The following is an 18,035-nucleotide window of genomic DNA, read 5'->3' on the forward strand; positions in this document are numbered from 1 at the left end:
TTTTTTGTAGTTTCAGAAAGACACATGTAGAAAATACAAGGGAAGTTGAATTTATCATCCATTAATTTTCCATCTTCTTGACCTGCACCTATCTTCTTCACATCTATACTACATCCAGTATATCAGAGTTTATTTCCCTTCCTTATGATGTTTGGCAATGAATGAAAAAACAAGTTGTACAATAATCTGGAAAAATGCCCTTCTGTAAATATAATTCTACATTGTAAATTTTATCACTCTCATGTTTTCAAATGTAAATCTAGAGTACAGTGACACAAATATAATTTTTTAGGAAGTACAAATAGAAAAAAAAAACCATATCCTTTTCGAGTGGCGTGGATTTTAGTCTATTTAACTGACTTCTCTTTCTGATATAATAATCAAACCTTTTCTGTGGTAGCACCCTGGCTACCACATAATTTCTTGGCTTCTGTAAAGAAATGTGAAAATCAAGCTATATTTTTTCTTTTGCTTGCTATGTATCCATTTTATCATTAACAATTTGTCCTCAGTCTCCATGCTGCCCATGTGGTAGCAATGAACACCGCAGCAGCAGCGTGTCGCTTGTTCTTGTATGGGAGAACCAGCAAGCCATATGCCGTGAGAACTCATTTCCAGGCTTTTTCAAAGACACAGAATCAAGTATTCATCAGCATCCTTGTGCTTTGTAATATGCAGCCTCTTCAGAGGAACTTCACTGTCTAGTTACCTGGCCTGGGGACACAACCAGTGGACATATTCGTATGTTTTCTACAGACTTCGTCTTTGACTGTGGCCAAGTCACTCAGTGCCTCAGTTTCCTCATTTCTAGTAAGGGAATAATACCATTCCCTCCTTCCTGAGAGAGATATTGTGAAGCTAATTCATTAATGATAGTGAAGTACTTTCAGAAAAAAACAGTGCAATGAGATTTTCTTATTTTTTGAAATTAGGGTCATCTAAAATTAGGTATATCACTTCCAAATATGGACTGTGTAAAAGTGATTCATGTTGCCAGCTCTCTTTCTGACTATAGTGTTGATTAGTGACTTGCTAAAATGTTAGCTCCAATAAACAGGTGATGGTCATGCATGGATATAATTTTAAAATCCCTGTTTTCTATTGCAGATATTTTCCAATGATGGTCAGTTCAAAAGCCGTTTTGGCATACGAGGAAGGTCTCCTGGCCAGCTGCAGCGGCCAACAGGAGTGGCTGTGCATCCCAGTGGTGATATCATTATTGCAGACTATGATAACAAATGGGTTAGCATATTCTCATCAGATGGAAAATTTAAGGTACGAGGTACTATGTGAACTCTCCTGAGCTTTCTCTGTCTTACAAAGGAATGCAAAGTAACATTATTCTTCAAGAAACTACATAGTTTGGCTGTAGCTTAGCCTAAATTCCATTGTTGTGATGTGGAAACCCCTGACCCAGCCACATGGTACATATAATTAATAGGAGGAGATCACAGCAGTAATGCTAATATTACACCAAACAGAGACAACATGTTCCATACTGGGTACTTAGATGCCTTTCTATAACTTATGCTTGAGGATAGCAAGTGCCAGCAAGGCTAGTTGGACTAGCTCAACAACCTTCACATCATTAGTACTCTGATTGTACAGAAGGGTGTGTGCAGATATATGTATGCACACAGACAAACACAAAATCTTACGAGAAGTACATGAAGCTCTTCAGTGGCATATGGAGGAGAAAAAGAAGGTAGCAGACTGATGGTGACTTTCTCTTTTATTCTATACTTCTCAGCAAATATAGTGTATAATTTATGTATGTTCCTGTTGGTAATAAAGGCAAGGAGGGGTAACCCAGGGTGTTGTTTCAGTGCTACAACATAGACAGGAGTGTTCTAGCTGGTGTGTTGTGCACTGAAAAAAACTGAAAGACAGTAATGATGTTGTACGTTTCAGAAATCAGAAATTCTAAGGAAAGCAACCTCATATTTTCATAGCAACTCTGATCCCTTTAATGGGAATAAAATAGGACAGCAGCACTACATTGATGATTTCCAACCTGCAACATTTATTTCACTTGGGTTCAGGTGCAGTTCTAGGGAGAATTAAATGTTTCCTCCATTTGGTGCTGTTCTCTGAATGCATGATACCCAGTCTGGTGATGCACATTAGAGAGAGCCACCTCTGGCAGAGGTTAGCTGTACTCACTGGTCATAGGGATAACAGACCTGCAGGGAAATTTCCACCAATAGTTATTTAGTTCTGGAGTCCTGCATTGGGCAGATATGGCCTGTTTGGCTAATCTTCTGGCAGCCTAATGGCCAGAAAGCTCAGGTTCTGAGCTGCTCATGTGTGCAGCAAGAAATGGCCTTTCTCTGCATAGTCTTTGCAAAGTGACAAATGCAAATAGGCAATTGTACTTGCATAGTCCTCTGTGACCTCCATCTGAGAAACCAGTGTGTACACTTCTAGAAGTATCCAGATCATGTATAGACTTCAAGCAAAAGTAAAACAATACTAAAATGTAATGCAAGTATTAAAAAAAAATACAAATTATTTGCATTTGCAGAGAGGATGTGATTTTAGTTGTCAAGTAATTTTGAAAATGTACAGCTACACAGGAAAACCTTGGTTTTGGCTGAAGTTCTTAAATGAAAACACCAAAACAAACCCAAAGAAATATGTAATTTAGTTAAGAATCCAAATATTTTGATTATCCTAGGTGTATTTTAAAGAATTATTAACATCCTTAATGTGAACTGGACACAGAACATGGAGGGCTTGTTTTCCTGCTTTCTTAAAATATGCTGTAAATCCAGCATTTTGGATGGTGCCAGCTCTGGAGGAAAAAGCTCTGGAGAAGCCAGGATGCTATGTGTGATATACTACCAGCAGGGAGACAGGTATTGGAAAAAATAAATTATTAATGTAGTTCCTCTGATGTGAAGCCTAGATTTGTTTTCAGTCAATGTTTTCATTGGATTGCAAAAAAATGCAAAAGCTGTGTGATGTTGGCAGTGTTTGTGTGGCTAATACAAATTAATGCATCAGACTTCATAGCTCTTGGGACTAGAATGATTAATTGAGAGATGAAACATCAATGGTATAAAATGCTATTTTTAGATTGAACGCAGTAAGCCGTATTTATGAGAGGGAAAAAAAAAAGTAGAAGTATTTTGTTTATACAGAGGGCAGGCATATGCATATAAGTGCAGGAGCTGGGTGGAGGGCAGGTGGCAGAGCATGTGCATGGGGACAGCAGGAGTGAGGCAGTGGGAACACTGGGATGGAGACTTGGATGGGCACTGGGCACAGGGCCACACTGAGGAGCTGTAGTGGGCGTAGGGGGTCCTGTATTGGTGCAGCACTGGTTCAGGGGATCCTGTACTGCACAGTGTAGCTGGAGAGCTGTGCTGGGGAGGAGAGATGCATGTGAGCACAGGGCCTGGGGAACTGTGGGGGACACACACAGGGTTGGGAGATCATTTCTACCAAGGGTGAGGCTGTGGTATGGGGACAGTCAGTGCCATGAAAGGAAGGGGCTTGCATTGGGCATGATGGTGTAGGACTGGGAGTTGGACTCGATGATCCTTGTGGATCCCCTCCAGCTCAGAGTATTATTCTGTGATGGGGTTAAATAAAATATATTGGAAGCACAGAACATAGATGTAACAGATCTAGCCTGTGGGAATCTGAGCAAAACCTTGCAATTTTTTGTGTGTTGGCAGTGGTAATTCTTACAGGGGCCTTGTCAGATTAAATTGGGCAGCACTTGCTAAAATAACAGAGAGAGAAAGGGATAATGGCATTTGCCTTCAAAGGACTGTGCCTGCAAGTCATTGTGTAAGACCTCTGATGCAGGTGGCCTGCTACTTGTTAACTCAGCAATATCAGGGGGCCGTTTTGAGCTTAATCTAACTATTTTTGATGTTGTCCCCTCCCTTCTGTATTTACTTATACTCACTCTCCCTTAGCGGAATTTTAATAGTCATGTGAGCCATAGGGCACATTTCCCTGGAGCCAGGCCCAGGCATGTCCCTGATTACAGCACTGGACTGACTCCCTTGGCAACTTCCACTGCCAGGCAGAAAAGTGTCACCTTCCTCAGTTCTGGCAGCAACAGTGACAGAGCTCTGTTTTCTCAAGGCTGTAAAACTTACATAAATACAGAGGCGGGCAAACTCCAATCTAAGGTTGCACCAAATCATGAGCTTCTTCACATGAAAGGCTGTACTATCCTGGATATGATAAAGACTCAGATTGGGTCTTAGGATCTGGGGCTTCTGTTTCTGGCTGTGTCACAGATCTCATGGGTGACTAGTTACCTGACATTTCACTTCCCAGTGCTTTATTTTCTTAATCTGTAAAAGGCAGATAACAGTGCTGACTTCCTCTGTCAAGTACTCTGTCATTGCTAAGAAAGCTGTTGCACTAGGCTAAGGAGAGAGGGCATGGTGAAGCAGCTGTATCAGCTCCTCACCAGGTGGTGTTCAAACCCAGTGAAGGAACTGGACAACAGAGCCAAGAGAATGATTCCTGTTCCTCTGAGGATTGTTTTCTTTCTAGTCTTGAAGGGCTGCATATAAGATGGCAAGCTTGTTATCAGCCAAACAGGGCTCTGCAAGTCAAGTCAAGATCAAGTTTAGATAAGTGGGAAAAGATTAAAGGAAACATTTTATATGGCAGACTTCTTCCTTGTCTCACTAGTAGAATTAAGGAAAGAGCTGTCTGAAGCTAACCAGCACGTACCGATGGGAATAGGTGGTATGGTTTAATGGTCACAGTTGAATTTTGATAGTCAGATGAATGATAAATCCACTTACTGTGTGATATTGCAGTGTGACAAAGCTGTATCTCCTTATTAGATAAGTTCTCAAACAGGAAGAGATGGTTTGTTGAAAGTTTTTAATTAATCCCTGACAATCTTGAACCTTTCAGACAGAAACAAGAATAGTAAAGGTAAACTTAGCCCTAACATGCTTACTTGTACAGTGGAAAAGTCTTCATAAATTTTTATGTAGGCTAACAGATTTATTTATTTATTTATTTATTTGTTTGATTAATTATTTTACCTCTAGGAATATCCCATGGCAGAATATTTTCTAACCTGGTAGGGTGACTTCATAAACACATGTTTGAAAACCAGTCTAAATTCCTAAGAGCCTATAAAATAAGGGACATAATGTCCCTGACTGAATTAAATTAAACACATTATTTGTATTAAGGGTTTACATGATTCATTTTACTGTATTCATTTCTAATGGAAAAAAAGCCTGAAAATACTTCCATTCATACACTTAATGGGAGTGACTGGGTTTCATAATGTTCTGTTCTAAATAATCAAACCTATAATTCTAAGAAAATTTCTGAAATAAAAATACACAAAGAATATGTTCAGCCAGATCCAGTAATGTGTCATCAGCATATTTTGATCTAAACTGGGAACAGATTTTTAGTAAAAAGCATTGCAGACTCTAGCTGGGCATGCTTTATTGCTGCTTGCAAATTATATTTTAAACCTGGCCCCAAGAATAGTGATTTTTATTACTCTTCTCAGCACTGAGTGCCCATTAATGTAGTATGTGATTTATTTGTTATATTTTTCCATATGTGTTTATATGGGCAGGAAGACACTGTACTCATGAGTCTGAGTCATTTTCTGTAGAAATCCTGGAAAGATGATAAGGAGGTGGTGCAATGCTCAAGCTGACAACCGCATGGGCATCCCAAAGGAAAGAGGGGAATATGATTTAATCACCCCAAAGGAAATGCATCTACAGATTTGCATTTGATTTATGGGTTTGCTGCTTTGTTGTTATGCAAACTGAATACATTTTGTAGGTCTGCTGATGTCTTTCCCCTGATGAACACAAAATAATTTTTAATCATTTTTCCTGGGTATATTTTAGCATGGTTCAATTAAGAAGATTTTGCCTGAATATTTTGCAGTCTATAACAGTATATGTACACGAACATAAAACTGACACAAGATCGTTGCATGTTGGCTAAGCATGGTCTTGAAGCTGCAAGATTTGTTCCCTGGAATTTTCTTTACTGGAGACTGAAAAAGATTGTGTAGTGGCTTAGTAGCAGCCATGCTCGGGGAACCCAGGTGGCTTTATTTTAGGATCATTCCTATTTTTTACCTGCAAACCCAGCTACGAGAATGTACCATGCAATAGGAGCATGGGACTTACTAAGGGTAGGAGAGCTCCTTCTGTTTGCTTTGAAAACATCAGGGACATGAGAAAAATTAGTTAGGCAATGGATTTTCTCAATGCCTTGTCATCTGTCCCACTGGTATTCACCAGTTGCAGGAGGGAGGGGAGAGAGGCAGAGAAGCCAGAAGTAGATGTGATAGTTGTGAACACGGTTTAGTGGTAAATATGGCAGTGTTAGGTTAATGCTTGGACTCAATTCTAGAGGTCTTTTCCAACCAAAATTATTCAGTGACTCCCAGCATTGCTTGTTCTCGGGGGTGATCTGTCTCACCCTGCAAAGGCAGTGAGGTGAAAGATAGCCTTGTTTCATAAATAAGATCAATATCATAGTATATATTTCATTTAAATTCCAATGCAAACAGAAATGTATGTTCTTCACCAAGACACGAACCTCAGTTTGCAGGATCTCTCACAAATTACTACAGGATCTGAAAGTTCTGGAATCCATAATTTCAACACACCCTCTTTGGTGGATTGTCTGTCCAGTACAGACTTTTGAAGCTAGCCTGAACAAGTGCTTTCAAATCTGTCCATCAATTAAAAAAAGGCCAAAACCAGGATGCAAATTGCTCCACTCCAACACAAACAATTGGATATTTACAACCTTTTTCAACTGAAAGGCCAAAACCCAACTGATTTTATGTAGATTAAAACAGTTTCTAGAATCTCAGCCTAAAAAAGAGCTGAATGGTGAAAAATGTGGAATGGATTGTGAGGTGATCCTCACAGTCTTCTTGGGTAGAGAAGAATGGGTACAGAATCTTGGGTAGAGTCTTCTTGGGTATATGCCCAAGTAGCTCATGGATTCTTTGAAGGCTTGGTCTCAATTTCTGCTTGCTCTGTTGCTTAGATACTCTTTTAAGAATCCCTTCTTTTTAAACCTACTAAAGCATTCTTCTGGCATTTTTGGATTTGACAGTTCTCTAGTCTTTCCAAATAATTTACTGTTATGAGATCCATCTCATCTCCACAAAACGTTTTTCCGGTGAAATTTTGTATACAGTTCCCCTCCTGTTGCTGATTATGCTGGCAGATGGTTTTGGTAGTCACAAGGCCTATTTAAAATTATGGAAATAATTTTATTTACCTAAGACAGGAACAAGCTTTGATTTGTTTAGTGTTTCAAAGATTGCTTCATTTGCTGTTTGGCAACATGATCCTCTCCCCTTTGCAGTTTTCAGCTGACACTTCATGTGTCTGAGCAGCAAGTGAAGCAATCTCATGTAGAATCTGGTGGGAGATAGAGGGGTTAGCCTGAGCTTTAGCTCTGCTGAAATTCTTTCTGAGAGGACTCAGAATGTGCTGGTGTCTTACTAACCCAAGAAAGGCAACAGAGAACATCATAGCCTACATCCCACCCAGCCCTGATGCTTCCAGAACTCTGACTTCTTTGATGCAGACAGTGATAAAGATATGTCCCTGTCCATCAAGGTGGTTGCTGGACTCAGGAACAGCACACAATAGAAGACAAAAGTCCTTTCTGCTTGTCTGCCTGTCCTGCTGGTACCCTAATGCTGGATACACAGACATTTATGACAGGTTTATCAAGTCACACAATTCTGATGACTGTATTTCTTATGAGTTGTATATTTGGACTCAGTTGCTGAGGTGGCAGATTTTTCAGTCTAGAAAAGACATACAGAAAGCAGACTTTATTTTCAGCTGGAGAAAAAAATTATGAAGTACATGGTAAGAACTGATAAAAACTATTGCTTCCAACTTTTGATGAAAAAAATGCTTCTCCATTCTGCTCTGTGCCCGTAATACAATCTTTAAACTGTACGAACTAATTTCTATCATGCCAACATATTTTCCTGGTTTGTGTTTTCCCTTTTAGGCCAAAATTGGGTCTGGAAAGCTCATGGGCCCTAAAGGTGTTTCGGTAGATCGTAATGGACACATCATTGTAGTGGACAATAAAGCATGCTGTGTCTTCATCTTCCAGCCAAATGGGAAAATAGTCACCAGGTTTGGAAGTCGAGGAAATGGTGACAAGCAGTTTGCAGGTACACTTGATGGTAATATGTAAATCCCCTTTTCTTGCCTCTTCTGCTCACATTTGCATGATGTTTGAGCATGTTGAAGGTGCTGTATTCCTACTCCTTTATCCTCCAGCAGAGAGGTTCTGCTAGACATACAGCTCCTATTTGCTTGATTGGTCAGGCAGACTGCAACATCTGCTCTGCAAATGTAACTGTAATCAGATTGTTTCATCTACCTCCCTACGCCTGGAAACATTTCAGATCAGTGACCCAAGAAAGACTGGGCTTAGCTAGCATTTTATAAGTGCTTTGTAATTGCCACACTAAGCTGTTCACCACAACCAGCTCAGATGCTGTGCTTTGTGTTCCAATCATCAGCCACACAAACCCCAGTGCCCAAGTGGTATCTCCTAGAAAATGAGTGCAATGGGGTAGTGTTGAGATTGAGATCAGGAAGGCAGAGTTACGGAACGGCCAGTGTAAGCTTGGGGAAATTGCCATTTATACTCAACTGACTGCTTGCACATGCTGTCCTTCAAGTAGAACATGCATTTAAGTGTAAAAAACAGAACAGCCCCACTGATATATTTTAAGTTAATAGCTGTTCTTTCAAAATTTGAAACAAAGATGCCAGATTAGGTATGGAGGTCATTTTACAGATGTTGGGTCGTTTTTAGTATGTAATTTTATTGGTCTGATGTTTTACTGGTTCACAGTGAAAGAGAGGAATAGCATCAATGTGTTTTTATCCTGAGATCTCTTGCAATGTGTTATGGCATAATATATACCGTTTGTGAGAGCTTGGGCTCTAACACAGCTAAAATTTCTGGGTATCTCAATTTCTTCTCATTTGAAAATTTGCAAAAACACCTCCTGAAAATAAGTAGGCAAATACTTCCTAACAGTGCATTTGAGAAATATATCACCTGTTCTTGCTGATAGGCTACAGAAAACAGCTAAATTGTCAATACTTGAATGTTTTCAATATAAAATTTTTCACTTTTTTATAGTTTATATGCTGTGAAAACGGAAACTGAGTTTTGTTCTGTTTAATAACTCAAAATAGCACCAAGAGTTTTAATTTGGGTACTTGCCTATTTTCAAGCTACCATTTGTTTTTTACTCAAATTTGCACACATATTTCAATATGTGTGCAAATATTTATATTTCAAATATACAAAGTAAAGTAGAAAATGCCCTTTTTTCCCCCTGACAGTGGTCTTCTAAGTAACTTTTTTATTTATCCTAAAACTTGTTAGCTTAAATGCTTGTAAGATGTGAGCACACAGAGCGTAAAATATTTCAATTAAGAATTTACAGGAAGATTTTTGATAACAATTTTCAGTGTATACAAACTTCATGCTTAAGCACTACATGTTTTGTCTTGTTAATAAGCCTGTAAATCTCTGCATAGTCATATGTATACAAGAGAGGGAGAAATCAACAATGCTTATTGGTAACAATAGCTGACAACTGGGTGAAAAAGAAATTATTTGTGTTTACAAAAAACATGCTGAGCTTTTAAAAAAAACCATGAAGTAAAATTACTTTTAATTTACAATTGGGATTCCCACTTGGGCTACTATTGTTCAGAAGCCAAACATAATATGCTGGCAGGCTGATTTTTTTTTCTTTTTTAATTCAATCATACTTTTTATTTTAATGGTATTACTCTTTTTTTTCCCTTCTTCTTTTTCTGCATTGCAGGTCCTCATTTTGCAGCTGTAAACAGCAACAATGAAATTATCATTACAGATTTTCATAACCATTCTGTCAAGGTACAGTCAATGGCAACTTGGAAAGTTGCCACTTTAATTTTATTATGATACTTTCTTGGGGAAAACAATGTATTGTTAAAACCAAAGAGATGACACTGCATATAGGGAGTGTGAAATAGCTCTGCTATGGGGACAGGACTTTCAGAGAAATTTGCATGCAGTGCATTGCTTAATAAAGATACAGTCCATTGCCTTTGGTGTCACTATAATGGTGTCTAATACAATTGCTTGAACATAAATAATTTCAACTTATTTTTAGTAGCCCTCTGCCAAACCTGTTATTGACTCTATATTCTGTCTTCTTTTAAAAGTCTGGCTTTTGAATTTCCCAGTAAAAGCTTTCCATATTTTTAGTTGTAAAATTATAACAAAGTAAAGATACATGACAGTCTTTAAATTCCACACCTATAGGCTTTAAGATTACTGGACCCATTTTACAACCTGATTCTCTTAAAACCCATGTAACTATTGGTTTTCATTCAGTGCCTCCTGCACTGGGCAGAACTGGCCACTAGTCCTTACACCCATGGGAAGTCCTGACTCTCAGCCTGTTAAAGTCATGGTATGACAGGAAGTTTATTTATTTGTCCCAGTAATAAACCAAACCAAGGAAACATGCTGAGATGTGTTGGCAAATGTCTGTGAAGCAGATACAGGCCACTTCAGAAATGCCTCAGCTGCGTGTGTTTGTTCTCAGGCATTCCCTTTCCTACACTTCCTGCACATGCTCTTGTGCCCTTCCTCTGCAGGAGAGAGCAGCAGGGCGACAGAGGCAGGATGCTGTTCTGCCTGGGCTCTCAGGACATGTGTGTCAGTCCCACACACCAACAAAATTAAATCCCTGCCATTTCACCTAATGCCTATTTTGACTGAACACGCAGATGAACCAACCCTCAGTCTAGTTCTTCACTGTTCCTAATTGAAAAAATACATTTTATATATTTACCTGAAATAGGAAGTTGCTGCCTGAACATAGACACCTTTTTGTCCTGGGCAGTGCTGAATCACCTAGGTCTGGAACAGCAACCTTGCTTGCACATCCTTTTCGAATTTTTGAGGAAGTAGCAGCTCGTGGTTTGGATTACAACACACAAACCAAGACTGCTGCAGGAGCCCTAAAGCAGCAGGAGGCACATAACTCCATAAATTACCTCTCCACAAGCAAGGTTTGCCTGGTAACAAGAATGCCTGGAGCGGCTTAACAGCAAGGGGCAAACTGAAATGAAAAAAAGCAAGTGAAGAAATGTAAGAAGTGTGGCATCCTAGAGGGTTTGTAATTATTACATGTCTAATGAGAACAAAGTGTCCCATCTGTCTCTGGTGTGACTTAATGGGATACAAATGTTACTTGTTACAATTTGGTACTAACCAGAAAAGATTCTTATTTCTGTAGTGTTCTCCAAATTGGTACATATAACTGTTGACACTCTGGAGAGTTTATAATCTGAGAGCAGAGAGTACATCTTATTTTAAATAACAAATTAGTTTATAAATAACAAAATAAATTAATTTCAGTTTTATGAGTCCCAAAGCTGCTTCCTGCCACCAATGTCTTCAATTAAACAAGCTCACTCAGCAATGTTTTTCTCCCGCCCCCATTAACCTTCAAGGATGTTCCTTCCCTCAGGCATCTTTTATTGAAAATCCTGTGCAGTGTAGGCTTCTCTCTCATTTGGTCACTTCAGCCCAGGAGAGAGCAATATATCTTTGTCTATTTTTTTCATTAGTTGGCTTTTTTTATTATTATTTTCTTTAATCATCTGAGGCACTAACTTGGTACTTCATTAATTTCCTTCCCCAAATGTTTTTTTTCTCTGTTCACTGTGGGTGTTCGAGAACACAGTAATTCCCTGACATCTTCCACCTTATCAGCACTTCAATGTACACTTGGCACTTTTCAGGTCTTTTCATTTTCTTATGCAAGCCACAGTCAGTCCCTAAGAACACTGCTGGAGCTTGTGCTCTAGCTAGGCCTGGATCCAAGATAGATTAAAATATTTTAGAGTACTATGTAAATGACACATTTTGCACCTTGTTTGGTCCCATTGGTGCTTCCAGGTCACTGACAGAATAGTCATTGATCAGCTCCATCCTTCTGCTGTCTAAACCTGTTACCATCACAGAGAATTCAGTTGCTGACCTGTCTACAGAGAGCAGCATGCCATGATTTGCAATGTGTGTTAGATGATGGAAGCAGAGAAGAGAGCATCTGCTCCATTGTGTTCCAGTTCCAAAGAAACAAAGCACCCAGTGCTGCATCTGCATTCAGCTTTTTTCAGTTCAAGATGCATAAGCTGCAGAAGAATTCTGGGGCACTTTGCCTCCATGTCTGAGATGAATCAGATCTTTAGTGAGAAGGGAAACACTGTATGGTGTAATAGAGTGAAGGGAGAGATGGACACCTTTTCTCCCATCTTGTGTGTGTGTGTGTGTGTGTGTGTGTGTGTGTGTGTTCCTGGGAACTCTTCAATTCCTCCTTTAACTAGCAGGTGAACTGGTACTACTAGATTACTAATACTTGATACCATGCCATATTTATGTTGTTGTTTTAACCCATACAGGTCTTTAACCAGGAGGGAGAGTTCATGCTGAAGTTTGGATCAAATGGAGAAGGAAATGGGCAATTTAATGCACCAACTGGAGTAGCAGTAGATTCTAATGGAAATATTATTGTAGCAGATTGGGGAAACAGCCGAATACAGGTAGAAATTTCTATATTTCAAGGGTGCTTGATTAAAAATACAAATGGGTTGCCACCTCTGGCCTTCAGACTGCCCAAGAAACACCATCAGCATTAGAAGTGATGTGGTTTCTCACACCATCCTTTATATGCCTCATTGTCCACTATCAGGTCTGGTGGTGTCAGATTGTCAGCTTTTCAGTGTGGCTGCTGGCAGCTCTGATGGCCACTGTGACCAAGAATTTTGGGGCCAAGTAGTTTTCCAAAAGTTACTTGATGACTTATGAGCCTTCCAAGCATTGCTGAGATTATAGTAATTGGTAATCACCATAACAGAAGATCAGAGACATAGTGGAAAATATGAAAAATCAAATGACCTGAGGTGAATGCAGCAGATTTTTATCATCTTTTTTAAATGTTGAGAAATTATTCTGCTTTCAAGTTATGAGAGTTGCACTCTTTTTGTCTTTTAAGTGCTAATCACAAGGTCTTGTTTGCCAAAGAATACCTAATAAATATGTGTATGTATTATTTCCACTGAATATAAAACTGAGGGAGCTGCTTATGAGTTGTTCTCACGAAGCACTCTCAACAGGGTAAACAAATTCCTGGTTTTCTCTGTGTGGGAACCTAAGAATCGGGCTAGCCACAACAATGACATTTGTTAGGAAAACAAGGTGTTGATAGAGTTCCCAATTAAGTTTGATTTATTGTAGTTGACTATTTTTAGAACAAGAACAGCCGAAGTTCTTATTTTTTATTATTATTGTTTTGTTTTGTGTTAATTCCTGCCAATGACCCTGGTGGGTGTAATTAGTTCTTTTTAATAAGAACATACATTTGTATATAAACTTGCATATTATGAGATAACAGAATAGACTTTGCCCTTGTTTATTCTATTGTATGTCCACTGTTTCAGAAATGAGAAGTATAACAGTACAAGTTATATGAGCAGACTTGTGTCCGCTACTTTCCTTTTTTATTCATACCATTAATTCTGTGCTTTCTCACCCTCAAAGGTTTTTGATGGAAGTGGATCATTTTTATCCTACATTAACACCTCTGCTGACCCCCTTTATGGTCCCCAAGGTCTGGCTCTTACTTCAGATGGCCACGTTGTAGTTGCAGACTCTGGAAATCACTGCTTCAAGGTCTATCGATACTTACAGTAGCAATGAGCTCTGGAACTGGATAATCACCCACCCTTAAGAAAAGACTCGTCCTAGAGATCCAGTGCAGGATATCTCCTACTCTGTGTTCATTTTTAATAACAAAGGAGTCTCTTATGGACTTCTTGTGATTATTTCCAAACTTACCTTGTTTACATAGGACTTGCACCTCTTATGTTTCTCACTGAACTTTTTGTTGTAAGTGTTAATAAAAAAATCCTCTGTAACTGAATTCATAAAGACATTGTGACATTAAACACAAACTGCATCCTATGAAACTGGAATTAACTAATACGGCAAAAATGAGAAAAGTTTGGGAAAAGTCCCCAAAGCTTTTTGATGACTGCGAAGGATAGCTCCTGCTCAGAGCTTCCAAATTTAAAGAAGTATCATTCTTACATGTTATTTAACCCAGGGGTGACCCTGGGAATCTTCTAGATCTCATTATCATGGTAGGTATTACACTTTTAACATTCTTCAGTCTTACTGTGTATAACAAGTAGGTCCTTTTAGTATAAGGTTAAGTCTCACAAAATCCGTCTAGCTCTAACTGTCAACACAGCTCAGTGTTTAGCACTATGAGAATCAATGCAAATTCCCTACTCATGTGGAATTAATGAAGGATTGTTTCGTGCGGCTGTTTTTCACTCTTCCTCTTGCTCAATGTGCAGGAAGGACTTTGCAGAGACCTGACATTTCTAAAGCTCTGGAAAAACTTAATTGTAGCGATACATTAGTGGGAGTGGAATTTCTGTATAACCACAGACCTTCTGACACCAAACTAGTTCATTAGGATCAGGGTTATTACAATGTCAAGTCAATTAACCTCATGTGTGCCACTCTTTCGTACGTGTTCATTGCCATGTTTCCTTACGGCAACTCATTGTATTAACCTCTAAAATAAGATGCAGCTTCACACAGGACAGAAAGCCAGAGAAGTACCCTGTGGAGGACCTACGTTATACAACCAAAGGAACTGTGGTAAACAGAGGTTGTATAGGAAAGCCAAGGGTTACCAAAGCTATTTGTTTTTATGCGAGAAAAAATACGTTACGAATAAAAATGAATTTGAACCAATTCCTGAAGTCCTTCATCAAAGGGAATTTTGTTAGAGGACAAAACAAGGACTGTGAGATTTGTTCCAATTTGTTTGTATGTATGTATGTATGTATGACTGATTTACATAAAAATAAAAAAAAAAGTAAACGTGGGTTATTTCAGCAAACTGGAACGTATGTATGGTATTTGACAATGGCAGTACCGCAAAAAATGACCTTTCTTCCTCTGCCAGATCTCTCTACTGTGTTCTTTGTTGAAGTATTAATTTAACTGGAAATGCTTACAGGCATGGTTCTGTTTCAAATGTTTGGTTTGTTGGGGGTTTTTAAAGTATGACCTTGTCCTTTCTAAAGTAGCATTGGCTTTATTCTTATTTCTATATCCAGTGGTCAAAGGTTGAATTGCTACTGTAGCCTGATATAGATAGAATGGTGCTCCTGTTTAAGTGTTGCTTGAGGAGCAGTGAGCTTGCTGCCAATGCCTACAACAGCCTGGGAAGTGCTGTCTTTCTTTTCTCATTTTTAGGGCCTTGAAATGAAAGGGCATTGGGTCAGAAACAAGGGAGTATTTTCAGCATGTTTGCAAAATAGAAAGAAATCTTTGATAAAATTTTTTGTTATAAGTATTTGTCTTATTTCTAAAACATAAGGTGGTTGTTTCGATTAATTCAGAAAAACTAATGGTTTTTTTGTAAAGTTGCATTTGACTTGTAAAAATGCAGATCCCAAGGTTCTTAAATGGGGGTTGTCTGGTTTTTAATTACTGTTTTCTAAAGATATTTCCTCTTCTTTCCTTTGTTTGTTTTTTGCACATAGAACCAATTTAAAATTTCTCGTGCAAATATAAGTTTCCTTATTTCTTCATTGGAATAAATATTTTGTGCATGAAGCTTAAGGACTGTATAACGAAGCTAAGAAACTGGTGGTAACATTTATGAATATTAAAACTCAAGTTTGTTATTACTAAGAGAACAAAATACCCTCTGCTTGAACTGAGTTTGTCCTAAAATTCAGTCATTACAAATAAACTGTCCTATCAAAATTTAACAAAGCTGTAGATCAAATTTTCATTCTAAGTGTCCTTATAACACTTTCTGACATTGGAAGACCCTTAAATGGCACAACAATGAAGAAAAGGCATTTGAACTGCATTTACTAATAAAGAGGGTTTGCACAGATTGAGATAAACATTTTAAAAAATGTGCTGTGGCTGTCAGTTGCTGTATTTAGTTCCAAATATGGATTTTTAGAATACAATTTTACTAAGCTTGCATGTTTACCTCTCAGAAAACAATGTCAAATCCTCTATTGTCAGATACTTTGAGAAGCATGAAAATCAGATAGATCCTAACCCATATATCAAAAAATATACTTAAGACTGTGCTATTTAATGTATACACTTTTCTTCAAAAGCTTTTCAGTCCTTTGGTATAGCATTGTTTAGCAGGATTTTAGGTAACATTTGTGAACCCAGTGCATCCTGATGAAATAAGTGAATTCTGCACACAACCCTCCTCACAACTCAGCTCAAAGCTATTAGGAGTTTTGTGGATTTTTTTAAAAAATTGAGTAGTCTTTTGGGTTTTCAGACATTATCAGCAGAGCAGCACCTAAAGAATGTCACGAATTTGAAGTTATTTCTGATAGCAAATGCTGTCAACTTCAAATTTAGTGGCATAGGACATTCCCTTCCAAGGTCTGACCTTATCTGCCTGGCACCAGGAAACTGAGAAACACATTTCTTTCATGGTGCTTCTGAAGCCAACTTCACTAAAATGCTTGGCTTACAAACCTTACAAGAGCAACCAAAGCAGAAATTCTGCACTTAAAAGCTGGCAGACTTCTTTTCTCATCCAATTAAGGGAAGGTCAGAATTGCACTATGTGATTTGCTGAGTTGTTAGCATTTATTAAAGGCTTTATAGGCATGCTGCTGCCAGATTTCAGGTACAACCAAATGTCCCCTTGACTTCCCTGGAATGCTAATTGACTAGCAGCACAGCATGAATGGTGGAACTATGTGCTTCATTTAACTAATCTTCAACTCAAAAGTAATCTCAAAAGGTTATTAGATCTTGTGTCATATGGAGCATTTTAGGACAAACTAGCCAACTGTATTTTCATTGTTCAGTGAATAGAATAAAAAGATCTGCTCAGATAAATCCAATATAAACAATAGGAGAGTTTTACATAGGCTAAACCAGCACCAGTGTGTTGAAAAAGAAAGGAAAATGGTTTAGGCAAGCAATTGCCTCATGAGGATGGAGTGCTATTTATTAGTAAATGCTCATCTGTTCTGTGAAGCTAGAGGGCTTTTGATTTGATGTCAATATTTTTTATAATAAGGATCTAGTGTTGCCATAATGAGAACTATAAGTGCCCAGTATGTTGTGTTTGTTATAAAGAAATGACTTTCAGTTGTGGGAGACAGCTCGTTATGAAATCATGGTGTAAAGTCAAACTTTTCTTCAAGAATTCAAGCAGTGATTATCTGACCTGTTTCTGGAAGTGTACAAAATACCTTTTTTACTATGGAGTGGGAAGGTTCCTAACAGGTCATTTTATTTCTGACGAATGTACAGCACTTCAGTCGATGTTTGTGAGCAACACAGCCTTAACCCTGACACTTTTTCTTTGGCTTTATGACATGGGAATGTTCCCTAAATTGAGTAGTGTATGGCAGCAGCCCCTGATAGAAATCTCTACCAGTTGACATGCTGCAGCTTTCCAGTTCTAGGAGTGTTTCCAGTTCTTTTTTTTTCATGTTTTTAAAAAAGCTTTTGTACATTCCATCTTTGTAAGTTAATATATGTTTTGTGTATATGTAAGCCTTGCACTCTCTTGACACTCATAATGAAATACTCTTCTCACTTGTTCTTTTGTTGTCGATGATGATGTTTTTGTTTGCTTTTTTTTAAATCCCTATGAAGCTAAATACCGACTTTTTCTCCTTAAGGTCAAGGATAAAAGATACACATCAAAGTGTTTGTGTGTGTGTGTGTGTGTGTGTGTGTGCGCGCGTGCGTGTGTGTGTGCGTAGTTTTAGCTTCCTGTGTGCCATGGTATTCATAATGCTTTAGCTGACAAAAAAAATTACTCTGTCTTGGAAATATAGGAAAACCGAAGTCAAATGTGTACCTTTACCACGCACAAAAATTTCAAATAATAAAAATAAAGCTTGTTTCCTCTGTTA

At 38.3% G+C, this 18,035-nt stretch overlaps 1 protein-coding gene across 25 annotated transcripts in view; it reads left to right on the forward strand.

The window, feature by feature from the left end:
• The window catches only part of TRIM2 (tripartite motif containing 2), a 111,920-nt gene extending 93,885 nt beyond the window's left edge, over positions 1-18,035 (forward strand). For 23 of the 25 annotated variants that reach the window (XM_039699967.1, XM_039699980.1, XM_039699977.1 and 20 more), the window contains 5 exons: positions 1,108-1,275; positions 8,014-8,194; positions 9,866-9,936; positions 12,498-12,638; positions 13,636-18,035. In XM_039699967.1, the coding sequence (XP_039555901.1) occupies positions 1,108-1,275; positions 8,014-8,194; positions 9,866-9,936; positions 12,498-12,638; positions 13,636-13,788 (714 nt within the window). In that variant the 3' untranslated portion in view covers positions 13,789-18,035. The remainder of the gene's footprint in view (positions 1-1,107; positions 1,276-8,013; positions 8,195-9,865; positions 9,937-12,497; positions 12,639-13,635) is intronic. The other 2 variants (XM_039699982.1, XM_039699983.1) reach the window with 1 other exon arrangement.

The sequence above is a fragment of the Passer montanus genome, unplaced genomic scaffold, assembly GCF_014805655.1.
Source record: "Passer montanus isolate IOZ18808 unplaced genomic scaffold, ASM1480565v1 scaffold14, whole genome shotgun sequence".
Taxonomy (NCBI): Eukaryota; Metazoa; Chordata; class Aves; order Passeriformes; family Passeridae; genus Passer; species Passer montanus.